The sequence below is a fragment of the Rhipicephalus microplus genome, chromosome 5 (assembly GCF_043290135.1).
Source record: "Rhipicephalus microplus isolate Deutch F79 chromosome 5, USDA_Rmic, whole genome shotgun sequence".
NCBI classification, from domain to species: domain Eukaryota; kingdom Metazoa; phylum Arthropoda; class Arachnida; order Ixodida; family Ixodidae; genus Rhipicephalus; species Rhipicephalus microplus.
Window position 1 is genome coordinate 15,327,434 of NC_134704.1, and position 16,147 is coordinate 15,343,580.

At 44.0% G+C, this 16,147-nt stretch overlaps 1 protein-coding gene across 3 annotated transcripts in view; it reads left to right on the top strand.

Annotated features, from left to right (window-relative positions):
- Window positions 1–11,936, top strand: part of LOC119174952 (uncharacterized) — a 32,168-nt gene extending 20,232 nt beyond the window's left edge. For all 3 annotated transcript variants that reach the window (XM_037426096.2, XM_037426098.2, XM_037426097.2), the window contains exons 11-12: window positions 3,200–3,958; window positions 11,501–11,936. In XM_037426096.2, coding sequence (XP_037281993.2) covers window positions 3,200–3,939 — 740 coding nt within the window. In that variant the 3' untranslated portion in view covers window positions 3,940–3,958; window positions 11,501–11,936. The remainder of the gene's footprint in view (window positions 1–3,199; window positions 3,959–11,500) is intronic.
- Window positions 11,937–16,147: the final 4,211 nt, after the last annotated feature.

Consider the following 16,147-nt stretch of genomic DNA (forward strand, 5'->3'; position numbering starts at 1 on the left):
CAGCCTTTGTTAAGCCTGCCTGTTTCTGTAATGCAACAAACTGCTAGGGAACCACACTACGTAAAAGTATTTGCTACAGTAGTCAAAATTATTGGCAGTTTTTTTTTTAAATTTTGGCATTGCAAACTTTAGATAAATTGGACCTTCTTCATCAGATTATTCTATCCCATCATCGTGAGGGAAGGTTGTAATAATGGATGAATAAATGAGTGAATGAATGAACGAGCAGGCATAGCTACAGCCAAATTTAAAAGTATTGTGCACATTGCATTGCTATCTTGGTTGTTTACCACATACATGGAGAAGTAAAAATTTTTTATACATCAAAATGTATTTTGAAACCTGTTAAAGTTGTGTCCAGAAAAGAGTGCCTGCATGACAAGGAACATTGTGGGCATACGGAGAACTTGCTTTAAACTTTAACAACACACCCTTGTCGAATGCTCACATGGTACAGCATTGTAAGTATCCTAGCACAGCGTTAACACAGTAATGACGCACAAGTCACAAGAGACTAAGTAAACTCTCTGTCAGTGGAACTACTGCTTAAATGGAACCATTGCTTCCAATATGATTGGTTTCATACTCAAAGTCAGCAAACCTGTTCCTCTCTCAACGCAACTCGTATAAAATGGAACATATTTTTTCCGTTCCTTCAGGTTTCGTATAATAAGAGTGTACTGGACCTTAAAAAAACTTTTTAAATAGACTTCTTAGAACCTAATTTGTGCATGACTATAAAAAAATTTATAAAGCACAAAAAAGTCGATGCGCCACTTAAGGTTAGGAAAAAGCCGTTGTCCTATGTTTTACATTCTTCGTTTTCCAGTCTTTTAAATGCTAACCACTCAAGAATTAAGTTTTGTATTAGTGGCTATTCTCCCCTCCCTCTCCATTGTAGGTCATTAAGACAGATTGTGCAATCAGACACAACTGAACAGCGCCATCCTTGCTGCACCCGTGGGTGCGAAAGCGTGATGTGGCTTGATGTCTGATGTGGGTGATGCGACTGCTGAAGCATTTTACTTAATCGCATGGCACCATAGTTTGTGGTGCCATATAATTTGTCTAAATTGCGATTGCTGTTAGTGGGAGGAGCTTTATGCAGCAGTATCATATTTAAAGTTCCAGTAAAGGTGTTTGCCAAGAGCTTATAATTTCTTTGCAGTATAACCATATTAGTGTCTGTACTCTCGGTCACAACGGTAGACGAAGAAGTGTTGGATGACTGTGTTTACAAAACTTCTTAGTCAGTTTTTGATTTACATACCTGCCAAGTCTCCCGGATTTTTCGCTAAAAGATTCCCTGATTTAGACCAGTTCCTATGTTTGTACAGTTGTCCGGAGAATGTCTTCGTAATTGAAATTTCTCTGCGTGATCTGGCCCCATTGACAAAAATGCAGCTCAATTCAACCCAGGCTGTTTGAAAACCCATCGCATTCTATTGTAAACGAATATAGGGAACGTTCATTTGAACATATAGTAGAATTTCAATGCTGCGAAATCGGCAGGTACAAATTCATAAAATTCCCCAGCCACTTCCACCGTGTTCATTAGGTCAAATTTCAGATATTCCGAACACTTTTTCTCATCGTGACGGGTCATATAAACTTTAGTACTTGAATCGTCAAACGAAGGTCGAAAGCAATGTGATCAAAGTTTTCGGAAGGACGTGTATAGCCGGTGCACGCACTGTCAGAACTGGGGTTATTGTTTGCCACAACCACTTCGAACGAAACCACAATCGCTCTTGTCACATTTATGTATGGCGGTGACGTAACTGACAGAACTCCGAAAGTGCACGCGCGTCTAATGCTCGAGGAGTCAAAGCGACATTGCTTTCTACGAATGCTGCGGACAAAACCGTGGCAGATGCGATCATAGATATAGCAAAAAAACGACTTGGTTCTGAAGGCACATGTGCATGTGCAGTCAGCGCATGCGGATTGACAATGGAATAACCATTTTCAGCAACCGCCGCACGTGAAATTGTGGTCGCGGTGATGTGAATATTAATAGCAACTACTAGCAGAGGGCACATGGCTAACACAGGGGTGGATTAAGGTCAGTCAAAATGTAAAGGATAGAAGCGTTTTGGCGTTACTGTCTAAAAAATCTAGTAACATTGTTCTTGTCAATCTGTGTACTTTGGATATACTTTGGCATTCAGTTATCAGTTGGCCTCAAGTGATTCGACCCGCAATTTCCCGACAGCCGGCTGCACCGCCCAGTTCGTTTGTGTGTTTCCCAGGAAGACATACATGAGTTCTTTTGACAAAAATAAATTTTGCTAGTTGTTTCAATGATGCGAAATCAGGTGAGATACGAATGCGAGATACCTATACTTTTTGAGACTTGCACTTTCTACTGTAGTTGTCAAACCGTACCCTCGTGTGTATGGCCACTCCAAGTCATTATAAGACTTAAATGCCGATGTTTACTGACTACCCCCCCCCCCCCCTGTTTTTCTCGCAATGTTTATTCTTTTGATTAGACCCGCCGCGGTGGTCTAGTGGCTAAGGTACTCGGCTGCTGACCCGCAGGTCGCGGGTTCAAATCCCGGCTGCGGCGGCTGCATTTCTGATGGAGGCGGAAATGTTGTAGGCCCGTGTGCTCAGATTTGAGTGCACGTTAAAGAACCCCAGGTGGTCGAAATTTCCGGAGCCCTCCACTACGGCGTCTCTCATAATCATATGGTGGTTTTGGAACATTAAACCCCACATATCAATCAAATCAATATTCTTTTGATTAAAAAAGAAGGGAGGAGGCAAATAAATGGGTGCAACCTCCTCCCCCCATTGCGGAAATCTCCCGGATTCGGAATCCTTGAACTTGGCAGGTTTGAATTTACCTACAGAGACATTTTTTATGATGATTGATGTTTTTACTGCTGTAATGTTGGAATTATAATGGTGTGTCAGGGTCCCTTTGACACAAAATATTTTCATCATTCTGCACAAGTGACAGCAGTAGAATTGTGTGATGTGAAACTGCACATTGCAGGAAAGCATGCTCAGTAGCATCGCCACAGTAGAAGCATTTCCAAGTACCGTAGTATGCAATAAATGAAATTGCAGGTTCTTGGGTTCAACAACACTGTAGTCACTCCTGATATTTTTTGCATCTCTTGTTTTCCATCTTGCCAATATAACGACAACATCCGTGGATGGTTAAGGAGTCTTTATGGTTGTGTTTTAGCCGAGAAGAGTGCTGCGGGCGCTTTAGACACCGACTCTCCTAAAGAGGCCAGCCACGAGGAAACGGCAGAACCCGATAAAAATGAAGAAGAACGAGAGGACCCCGGTGGCACTCCTCAAAAAGACTGGTCGAGCCCTCCACAGACGGAGCTTCCAGATGAAAAGGTCAACAATGCAAGCATCAGTAGCAGTAGCAGCAGCAGCAGCAGCAGCAGCAGCAGCAGTAGCTCTTCTTCTCCTGAGCACAATTCTTCGGAGACAGACGACCGGCGTGACGAGAAGGCATCATCGAGGAAAGACCGAGAGAAGGTCTCCAGGCGCGAATCGACGAAGTCATCCTCCGAGAAAACAAGTGTCAGCAAAAAGCGACATGACAGAAGGAGCCGCAGCTCTTCCCGTCGGAGAAAAAGTCGAAGTCGTTCTCGGGACAAAAAGGACAAGCGGCGCTCCCGGCACCACCGCAGCAGCAGCAGTTCTAGCCACAGCCAGAGCAGTCGGCGGAGACGAACCAAGCGACGAAGTCGGTCAAGGGATAGAAAGGACAGGCGCCGACGGCGCAGGAGCAGCAGCAGCAGTCACTCCAGAAGCCGAAGTCGAAGCCACGGTCGACGAAGAAGTCGCTCGAGGAGTGCAAAGCGCTCAAGCCGACGTCAAGATAGAAGCCGAAGTCGAAGGCGGAGACGCAGCTCTGAAAGCGCAGGGTCGGGTAAGAGGTCCAGTCGCAAAAACAGAGACCGATGAGACGCGACGTCCATTACAGGTGCAGTATGCCTTTTTCTAGTTCTCACTTAGAGTGCCTTCTCCAAAAGCTGTGCTTTTCTTTAGCTCAGGGTTTCTCAAACTTTATGGTCTTGAGGAACTCCAACACTTTCTCTAGAGTTCTGTGGAACCCCTCCCTTCTTTCCACTAATGCGCTAGGGGAAATTGACGATGCTCTGTTTCCTAAATTTATACATTAATCCTACACTTGACTCAGTATACCACCACCACATTAACATGTTATTTTTAATCTCAAAGGCCGTTGCTGTAGGTGAGAAAGTGAGATTGCATAAAACATACAAGCTATTTTCTTTCTTCCCAAACCACTGTGAGTCACTCTGAGCATATGGCTGCTGCTTTGGACACTGCATGCTGTAAATGGTGTATTCATGCAAATGAAATATTTTACATAGAAGGTTAATTTAATTTGTTGCAAAAGAACACACACACAGAGAAACGTTACATGCTAGCCATTCTGTGGAATGGCTTTCAGTCTGCAGGCTTCAAGGCAAATCTTTCTTTTGTGTTGCTCGCGGCCGGCAGTGATTCCACTCCTGCGCCAAAGTGCACCAAATCAGATTTACTGCGACATCCTGCTAATATCAATGGAAATTGTGCCAAACTGCGACAAAGTCTCATTTGGGAGCGTCTATCACCGGCTATAGCCACGTTGGCGCATTGAAACATGTGTACCTTGTTCTCGGGGGCCACCAAAGTCACAGTCACGTACCTAGAATCATTCTGCTTGCTTTATAAACAGCGGTCGTGCGCACAACCCAGGTAATCCACAATGCTATGGTTGGTGCCGACGCAACTATTGTTGTGCAAGTCGACGGCAAAACGCGCTCTTCACAGGGGCTCGTAACGTCCAGTTGAATCGGTAGCGTGAAACTGCGATTGTTGAACGCAGTCCGTTTCACGAACACTGCTGATAGCTCATCTGAGGAGTTATGTGGCATGTAATTAAAGCAATTTTCGCTAATGACTGCACGTGTGTCACCAGAATGTCTCACGTCTACTTTTGGACATCCTGATCTAGTTTTCCATGCTTCACGTCCACATAAGAACACGTGAATGATGGGAACGCACTGACACTTTTCTTTTAATATGCTTTAAGGATCTTCATTCAGAAGTGCCTTTTGTAATTTGTTCCACCACCACAACCGCGTTCGTAATCGCTTTTGTGGTAAATGCCCCCTACCATTTCAACTCGTGAGTGCTAGAGTTTGAATTGAAATTTTTTTGCGTCGTCACTTCTTTAAAAATGTCATCTCAATAATAAAAGCATGCGTTCTGGTCGGAGTAGCTGCGATTCGATTTTAATTCGCGCAGCTTTCAGTAGTGGGCCCATCATTTACGGCCCTGGTGTGGGAAGGCCCACTGTGAAGCGGTCATGCCATGTTACATGTCCACCCCTCGCTTTCCGGGCTCAATAGCTGACGGTTAAAAAATAAACGTCACGGCATCGCATATTTATTGCTTCATTTTGGGGTGTGGGAGGCTACATGGCTTGAAGGGTGCAGTGGCTGACGTTCGCGATCACCAGGCATCATGAATGGGCTCGTTAACATTCTTTGCGATTACATAACTGAAAACACAAGAACGGCATTGGCACCTGGAGCCCTTAAGCAGCATTTTGTTAAAGTTACGTAATATCTGGTCTAAAAGATACAATTTGAAGTAATCTGCAAGGAGCACTTGCTGGGGGGTTGCCATTTCGAAGGTTCGCACACTTGCTGCATGTGCAAAAGACCTGCTGCACGTGCTGTGTTCGATATCCATACGGTGGCTTGGATGACCCCCGGAACACTTCTTGCATGCGATGCGTGTACAGCACGAACGGAGCGCATGAATGTACCTCCGAAATGGCGCGACAATGGTGTGGCTGCCTTGCGATCAAGGCTCACTGCATACTCCCTATATTGCCGCCCCAAGAAGCGAAGCACTTTCCGCACAGTCTGTTCGTATTGAGAGTACAATGCGTAGAACGGTATACAGTTAAACCTGCTTATAACGAACCTCCATATAACGAATTCCTGGATATAACGAAGTTTTTCTATCCCCCGCCGTCCCTCCATAGAAGCACATGTATTTGCGACCTCTATATAACAAAGTAACTGCGGAAGACAACCTTGATATAACGAATTCTCCCCACGGACAATCTTGCAATTTTCCTCTGCATTTCGGCACCCGCCGTCGCCCAAGCGTGAAGCGGTGGCGGCCGGCACGCGGGCCGCGTCTGCGTGAGGCGGGCTGGCGGGCCTGCACCTTACAAGCCGGCGTTGCCCCCTTTCTTGCCGCCGCGGTCGCATGTGTGGGTGTGCCCCCCTCCCCCCTAAAAAAAAAAAAAAAACTACTTTTGCGCCTTTGCAGTGCCACGCTTTTAGTTAGCGTCACATATGTGGGGCCGTGCTGCATACAGAGGGTGCTTTAAGGAACAGTTTCCCCGGTAATCGTGTCTGTGTCGCTCGATCTTCAGTTTCACTGCGGTGGTATGGTGTGTCCCCCGACGACTTTCAGCTTCTTTGTTTTTTATTGCGATAGCAATTTATGTATATGGGCTGTTTCGGCTGGGTTTTTGGTGCCACCGCCTTCATTTATTGTATATGTATATATGTATACGTATCTATATTTATAAAAACTAAAAAAAGAAAAAAAATCCGCCCGCGCTCGACTCGTCACGGTGTGCCGACAGGCGCTTATCTCCCACTTGTACTTTGCGGAGGGGGGGAGAAGGGGCTTATTTGCCTGTGCACGCGCGCTTATTCTTTGGTGGGGAGAATCGCACGCCTTTGACTTTCACTAGAACGATTGCATTTGCTTTTTTCACCCAGTCTCTTCACGTTGAAACCGCACTGATACTCGCCAAGATAGCAAGGGTGCAAGCGATCGCGACCGCCCTTAAATCCTACTTCAATATTGCTACTCGAGCGATTCCTCCGCCCCCCTCCCCACGTTGTTTCATGCTCGTTCAAGACAGGTGGTTTATTTTTTGTTTGAGCCTTCAATGACAGTTCTAACACGTGGGTGATGTTATGCACTTTCTAGGCGATAGGGATGGGCCGACTCATTTGATCTCTGCTTCAGCAGCGCTCGCGCGCTTTTATTCGCATGTGAAAGTACTGTGCGCAGGGGCATGTTGTCAATTTGGACTTGTTGCGGAACATGGCGGGGACAGCAAGATCCCGCCGAGCGTGTCCATATAATTGCTATCACAATAACAGTGCAGTTTTCGACCGTAAAATGAGTGTTTCGGGTTATCTCTGCCTTCAGCCCCCTTTTGTTTAATTTGCGTGTTTATTTTGCGAATTTTCGTACCAAACCTTCATATAACAAAAACCTATTTATAACGAATTTTTTCACGAATTTATCAATTTCATTATATCCAGGTTTAACTGTATCGGCGGTCTGTAATACCTGCAGAAACAGCACATGCTCTGCGATCGTGCCCTTGATGTCAAAGTTTATAGTTGCTTGCTGCTTTGAAATTAAAACGCACCCCCCCCCCCCCTGTGTTCGTTCATGCTCCTTGAAGACAGGCGGCATGTTCCTCTTTGCTTGAGTGGCAATTCATGGCAGGCCTGGCATGCGGCGTGATGTTATCGTGTGGGTTCTCCGTGCAACGTAGATAGGTCGGCTCTTTTATTTTTATCTCTGCTTCAGCCGTGTTCGTCATCTTCACTTGTGTGCTTTTATTCGCGTGTACAACATACAATGCGCAGGAGGGGGATGTTATCTATTTGGACTTTACACAAAACAGGACAGCAACGGCAAAAAGCAGTTGAGAATATCGTAATTAAAATAATATGGCTTTCTCGTTCCAGTTGTCAGGTGTACGCATGAGGTACCCTGTGAGGCTTTTTTCCTTTTTTTTGCGATCCTTTCTAGAGGACACTGGGAGTTCTTGGTGTGCAGACAATACGGCTGAGCCATATAAAGCTTTGCTGCAAAAAGAAAACAAAGTTTGTTAAATCATGTAGTCCAACAGAGAAGCCTCAAGAGGTGGGAGTGTCACAGGAGGTTGGCTTTGTGAGGCTAGGACGTCATGTTATGTCCAGCTATATGATTGATGGTGAAGAAAAAAAGAATCTGCTTTCCCCTTGGGGTCATTTTAGGAAAATACATTTGAGACAGTGTGCATCTCTAGCATTGTACATCACACCATTTGCCTACCCTGGCTACTGATAACCACGTAGGCGTACTTAAAATGTTAGTTTATAAAATACAGTTTTATTGAACGAGTATTTTGTTTATTTGCTACAAAAAAATCACTGAACAAATTGGATACTGTGCACATGAAAAGGGCAGGGGGGGGCACAGTCCCCCCCCTTGTCACATACGATAGGGGGGGGGGGGCTGCCCCCATACATTCATTCGGCAAACCCTCGTCTGCCTTCGGCCCCTTGAAGGGGAACCATGCGCACACGTGTGCTTAACAGCACGGTGCCAATATTTTTGCATCATTGATTGAAATTTATAGAGTGTGTGCCTGAGATAATTGACTCCATGAGATCTACAATAAAGCAAAATATTATCTTTTCACAAGCACCCCAAAAGGATTATTCGTGTCCTTGAATATATATAAATGCAACTTACTTCTCCAGTATACTCCAGGATGTGAAGTTAGCTGCTCGTGAGTACTCCCAGATTTAAAACGACCTCCTCCAAGGTGCTCCAAAATGAAAAATTTAGCTGCTCCAAAATTGAAATATTTCTGCTCCAAAAATTTCTTTAATCAGAAGACTTCAGTAGCAGGCCGGTGTAATGCGGTAGCTCTCGTACAGATTAAAATGCATGTTGCTCATATCAGGGGTGCAACAGCTGTGCCAATTGTGCCAATTTGATAAAGTTCCCCATTTTTGTGCCGAGCTGTGCCAAAACCATGAAATTCTCTAAAGTTGCGCCAGGCTGCACCAAAATGCTTGACCAGCCTCAAAGTTTTCTCAGTTGCGCTCATTTCAGCGAGAAACGGGGACCATGTTGGCTATCTGCAATTAGTGTCGTCAATCAATCTAAGTGCGCAAACTTTAAACCACGGTGCAAGATATATTCCCATTAGTAGGTCAGGGCATTAGTCAGGGTTCGCTGAACCCTGCAAATGCATATCGGCAGGACGACGCAACTTGAAGACAAAGAAGCGTTGCCGTAGTCACCAACGCTTCGCGAGAAATGTGCACTTTCTGGTCAGCGAACATGGCTATGGCATGTTAGCAACTAAAATCTGGAAGTGTTTGCCGCATTACCCGCTCGCATACAGACTCGGCGTGCTGCAAAAATCAATGTTGCCGGCGAGCACGCATGAAACATTTTTCTGTATTGAAGTTGCGTCATGCCGGCGATAAATACCTCGTGCCGTCGCCAGGCCAACAAGCGCGTGCTTTTGTTACTTTATCTGGTCGAACGCGCCTTGCAAGTGAAACAAGTTGGACCCTCAACCTAATACCATTGTGAAAAAAGAAAAAAAGGGGGGGAGGAGTAGCAGTGTTTCAAAACTTGTTTCAACTCGTGCAGAACGCTGCTTAATCCACCTTTGTCGCAGTACACTGGTGCCCTGCAGAAAAGCGTGTGATTTTGAAGGGGCTGTTAGCACTAATCATGGAAGACAGCACGTTTTGTTCAATTACTCGTTTGTATATGGTGCACAATTGTGAGTACTAGTAGGATCGATGACGTAAAAAAAAATTACTGGCAATCTTTTGAAACAGTGTCTGACATTTCTGGCGCCCTAAAAAAAGTTTGTGCCAGTTTTTTTTCTTTTTTTTCGCCACCCCCACGAATCTTCTGATTTCAAGGTTGCCAGCTTGCTAGATCCACATTTGAGTTCACAACAAATTCTAATGTGGACATCATCATTATTTGCTCAGTGAAGTGGTTCAAAATACTACTTTTATTTAAATAGCAGTGCTGTTACACTACACTATTTAGGGCATGTTGAATGGTTTGTACATTTGTTTTATTGTAAGACATTTTTTATACTGCTCCAAATTTGGTATTTTGAGGGAAAAAAACTAATGTTTTGTTCCCTGTAGCTTGTTCCGAATTTGGATTTTTTTGCTCCAAAAGTAACTTTTTGCTGCTTCAAAAATTGCTCCAAATTCTATTTTGACTGTAGCACCCCTGTCATGTTGATTTCAGTCAAACCCATCTTCTTCAGATTCGTATAAGTTACTGATTATCTTGTACATAGAAATATTTTCATACATGATGATGCTTTAACATCAGTTAACCGGAAAGAAAACCTACAAGAAACTAAAATAGCTAGGACACTTTGCACATCGAACATAGGGCAGTGCGAAATGCACCAAGTGAGTGGCTTTCCCCTCAAAAAATGTTACTTATTCCTCATGGAAGAAGTTTTCTCTGCATGCATTTGGAAGAGCGAGTGGCGTGACGTGAAGGGTGCTGCTCTGAGAAAATAGAAACCACCGCTTGGGGGCCATCACTTGCTTTCTCCCATGAGTTCTCGTCGTCGTGCCTGTGTACCTGTAGTTTGCCATAGCCAGGGTGGCCGTTTGCTTCTCCACATTTCTACATTCCCTCTGCTAGTGTGATGGCTACTGTGAAATGGAAGAATCTGCTGTACTATGCAAAGCTTGTGGTAATGAATGCATATTGACTAGTGTTAATGACCAATATAGATTGCAGGTGATGTGTTGAATTGCAAGAGATATGCACCTTACTGCTTGAGCATTCATTGTTAAGAACACTTGTGTGATTGCCAAATGTGCTTAGCCATTATGACCTTTAAAAAGTAAGTTTACTGTTGCCAAATGTGCTTAGCCATTATGACCTTTAAAAAGTAATTTTACTGTTCCCTCTCATATTGCTGACAATTCTACAAGTGAATCTTCTTGCAAGCATATCTGCAAAGGTAGCTTGGTGGATGTGGTTATTTACTTTTTTATAAACAATAAACAGGTCACAGCTCTATTTTTGGCTGCTGGATGACCTCATTGCAATGTGGGTGAAATGAGAACATATACTTTTGCACTTAGGTTTAAATGCACGTTAGGGTACACCAGGTGGTCAGAATTATTCCGGAGCCATTCACTGCAGTATCTTTCATAACGCACTGTGCAGTTTATGAATATGAAGCCCCATGATTTCAACTTGTGGCCGAACTTGTGGCCAGGAAACTGAAGGTCAGATTATAGCAACACACGGGCACTGATAGCAGCGAACAGAGTGTCCGCTGGAGATCTACTGACATGCGGTGATGCGCGTCGGCATTTGCACACGTGTCGTCAAATATTCTAGCGTTATCGTTAGCCGTTACGTAGGTTCCAGAATATCCTGTAATAGTCTCAAAGTGGGCGTAATGTTAACGAAATGATCTACTACAGTCCCGAAGCTTCTCGAACAGTGCATGCGCGGTTTGCTCTGAGAATTGCGTACAGTACAATGGGGTGATAACAAAACTTGTGGAAGGAACGTGGCAGTATTTCCACTATGCCAAAGGTTAGAGGTGGTTTCCTGCATTCTGGTAGCTCTCTTTCTGTCCAGCCCTGGAGCTTGAGGAGTGTGCTCTGTGTTTCATTTACAGGTGCAGACGGTCGATGCGCACCGCTTCCAGTGGAATATCGTCACACACACACTCAAGGGCTCATCATTGTGAGCATGTGGGTCAAGTATGATTTCTTCTTGTGAATAGTAGGGCATTGTGTACAGAAGTTGCAGTGTGCGGTACTGCTGCCCCATTAAAAAAAAAATTTCCTACTGGTGAATGCTCAGTGAAGAACTCTGTCCACCAACCAACCTCCTGTCCTTTCTTCCTGCACCGTATTTTGTAAAACGTGTAAATAGCAAGAGGCTTTGAAAAAGTCTCGCCCATCAATCATCACTGAGCTGAGTTTACCTTGCACCAACACCTTCCCCATTCAATCAGTCCTGCTCTTTCGTGCCTAATAAAGTTGCATTTGTCATATGTGCTTTCTCGTGGATTGTGTTCTGCTGCAAATAAATTGTGCCAATGTTGCTTACTCTGCTTTAGGAGTCGTCTTTTTAAAATTCGCATCAAGAACATCACTTGTCCCAATGAAGATAAGGCTCTGTGGTGCGAACTCGTCAAAATCAGCATTTATAACTTGGAACTAGCAATGACAAAAGCATTCTTTGTGTGACCACATGTGTGACACTTTATATTCTTGGCATGTCATATTAATGTGACATTGATTCTTTGAACACTAAATATCATCTTAAAGGAATCATTAACCACTTTGCTAAGTAATTATTGATTGTTTTTTGTGCCAGAATTTCTTGTCCCACAAATTAATTGCCGCACAAATTTCTTAATTATGTTAAGAATGAGTGAAGTTACTGAGGTTATTGAGTGCTTAAAGGGCCACTCACCAGGTTTGACAATTTCGAGCTGACAAGCGAAATGCGTAGATAAGGCATTCAATGATAAAAGCTACCAAAATTTTCAACGCTACGCACCGCTGAAATGGGTCCAATTTCAAGATGAACGCTGCTCCTCCTTCCTTTTGCGGGTGCGCGCCCAGAGATTGAGGGCATGATGAGCGAGTATGAATGGCCCTACATACACGGCAATGCTGTGACCTTGGTCCTCTACGTTGACGACTATGCTCTGACGTTGTCAACAGTGGCACGTGGCATGGCGAAAATTATTTAACACGACATGCGTAGTTTATGTATTTGTTGCTTGAAGAGATTAATAAATCTCTATAAAAATAATGAGACGCAAAAAGGGAATGTGAGCACTTTTTTTCTGCTTTTTTCCCCCTTGAATTGCAACAAGATGTGGGGCTCATGTGCCGGCGTTTCGCATGCGTTCGTGTCCCCACAGCCGCGGTCAGCGCATCAAGCAGACGACAGCTGTGGAACGCTCCAACGCTTTCGCGCACTCATTGTGCTCATCTATTCTACTGCGTCTAAGCCAGCGTTTCCAAACCATGCCACAGAAATGGGCAGTACACCTCATAGCAACGCTGGTAAAAAAAAAAAACGTTCGCGTGCGTGGGGGTTGGGCTTGTTCGGGCACGTCATGCGCACTTGACCTCTTGCTCTGATGCCGGAGAGGGTAGGGAAAAGATTTGGCTTGCGAAGGCTACGCGAAGGAGCGACAAGAGTTCTGAGCTCGCCTTCTCTCATCCTCGTTTCGCGCCGCTTCTAGAAAACAGTTTTCTCAGCTCGTAACGAACCAATTAAAGAAATTTTTGTGGCAAAATGTTCCTCATCGGACACCCAACAACTTCCATGGTAAGCTAAAATTTGGTATGGTGCCTGGTGAGTGACCCTTTAAGTGCCTTCTCTCGAACTGACAAGCACAGTGGAAGCTACATGGGGAGCAATGGCTCATGGAGAAAGAAGCTACACCAGCTTTCGTGATGAAAAGCTTTCACTCTTCCTTCTTGTGAGTCCTGCATGGTAGAGTGGCTCATTGAAGAGTTTTGCAGACTGTGGAGTGCAGCGATAGCATGTGGTAGCACACCATGACAAAAATCATACCTGATCCAAATGCTGATCTTGATTGATTTATGCCAGTTATTGGCCTATAGCATGCTATCAGCTGACCAACATCACACAGCAGGTGCGGCCGGCTCTGAAGCAAGCGATACGGGTCTCGCTGTAAAAAGAGGGCTCCTGTGAAAGTGAAGACTTCACACTTCGCTTGCAAGCTCTCCTTGCTGTGCACGACTGCAAGATTTGGCTGAGATGTTCATAGCAGTGTCTGTTTCGGCAAGATGTTTTCTCACCAAACCATAACGGGTAGTTTATGACCTAACAAATGTAGGCGCTTCATAAAAGGTGATAACATTGTTTGGCAAGCCAGGTATTATAGCTATGTTTGGTATTTATTTTTTCAAGCATTCCACTGAACCTTATGGGGAGCTTGCTTACTTTGCACACCTTCTAGCCTCGGTAAACAGTGCGGGTTGGTCAGTTCTGCTGCACTGCGTTACTCGATAATTGAAGGGTTATGGTATCCTTTGTGAAAAGCTTGCGAAACAGGCTGGTCGTCATATTTTGCTTTTTAATGACACCAAATGTTGGAATCCTGTGTAAAGTTTCACTACATGTATTGAATATCTTTTCGATGTGCAAACATTATTTTATAATCTAAAGACATCCGATGCTAGAAATTTAAATGGTTCTGTTAAATGCATGCACAGCACACGCTGCACACTAACACAAGTCGCTCTTGCACCCACTTGTCACTATTTGCAGCATGTGTTGTGTGTATGACTTTATAGTCTCCCAATATAGAAAAAATTTAGTTTGAAATGTTTCTTGGATTTTTAGCCATACTGTTATATGATTAGGTGCTCTGACTGGTAAGCGTTCTGTTAGCTGAAGAAGAGAGATGCCACAAATATCAGTTGTCTGTTTATTTAAGGAAATGCATGTGTCATAGGTGAAAAGTAACGCAAGCATAACAAACAAAATCGACTATTTTCAGGCACCACTGTGCACTTCTAAATTATTGATGGATGCAATATCAATAATGTGGTGGTCTTGTTGTTGATTCAACACTCATTTTATGGTTGAGCACATTTATCTTTTCTCAGGAAGCAATCCTGTACTTTCACATTTTTTTTAACTGTGTCCTATAGTACTGCCAAAAGTTAACGTTGTGTTTCGCAACAAACCTAGCACACCATAGTAATCTGAACTGATACAGGCCACTGAATATGTGCTCATAAGTGGTGTATGTTACGCAGTCCTGCGTTTTAGAGCCAGTGTTCTCAAGCCGTCAATTAGTCTTCGAGATGGATCACTGGTTACGGTGCTCGGTTGCCAACCTGAAGGTCGTGAGTTCGATCCTGGCCGTGGCGGTCGCTTTTTAGTGAAGGTGAAATGGTAGAGGCCTGCGTACTAGTATGTCGTATCAAGGTAAAGAACACTAGGTGGTCAAAATTTGCGGAGCCCTTCACTACAGCTTCCCTCATAATCATACTGTGGTTTCGGGATGTAAAACCCCAGATAGTATATTATCAAATCATCAATTGCTGAGATAACCATTTTTCTACATTCACAGGCTGTACAAAATGTGTTCATACTGTAATGTGAGAGGATACACCGACCAAAAAAGAACACAGTCGACATTCTGGCCCCCCATATGGGAGTCTTGTTCACAATAAAACCGTAAGGATGGCGCAGCGTATTAAATACACCTAAGTACCCGACGTAAGCAGCGATAGTACATTGTTGGAAGCGTCCCATCACTACTGTTCTGTTTGTGCACAGTCTGTATATGCAGTGATTCTAGGTGCAAGTGTGATGCAACCTTCTCTTTGGTCAAAACATGCACACTTGACCAGTTAACGTGGTGGCTTGTAGATTCCACATGCTCTGCAATGGCATTCGAGGTCACACGCCATTTCCTGATGCGCCATATTCGTATTTGATTTTCTTGAAGTCTCTGCTTTCACAAGTGTATTGCCTTCACACTTATGGTAGCCTATGGCATAAACACTCGAGAAATTTTCGCATGGCAACTTGTCTTTTGCGTTGACTAAGGCGTTCCTTAACTTCAGTGCTGGTACATGCGCTATTTCTACGTTGTAACTACGCGTGATGCAAGCAATGGTCTCACTCGTTCCGGGTACATACGGGATGGCCATTCGCTTCTTCAGAGACGGTGTTGAGTGGCGTGTTCATTTGTGGGACAAGTTTCTGGCTGTGCCGAGATGGTCTGAGGGCAAGCTAAGAGGAAGTTGTTGGGTTTAGAAACGGTTTACTTCCTCATTTGAATGGCTGTTCATGTGTTTGTATGTGTACCTGTGCATATACGTATCAAAACGTACAAAATGTTTCAGGATGGTTTTTGTAGCCTCTAAACCACCCCTCCTGGTTTTGCTACCGCCAGTTGGCCAAGTGCCAGGTCTATGTGTAAAGAGGGGCTTTGGGCTTCTATTTCTTCACTAGTTTTTTTTTTTTTTCAGTTTTTAACAGTTGCTTGTTGCATTTCTTGGGCTTATCCACGTGTTTCCTGTAAATGTAGTTATTTTAGTGCTTGTCATGCTCACTAATACAGTTTGTCGACAGTGTGGTTGAGTGTTGAAATTGAACATATGTCGAGGAGTCGACTAGTAATATTCATGCACTAGCAAATGTGCTATAACAGAGCAGATGCTATGTTCAAAAGCAAATATGTTTTTTGTCTATAGTCTTTTGTACTTTCGATGAACAAAATAATTAGTTATTCCTTTACCTTTTCTTCATATTT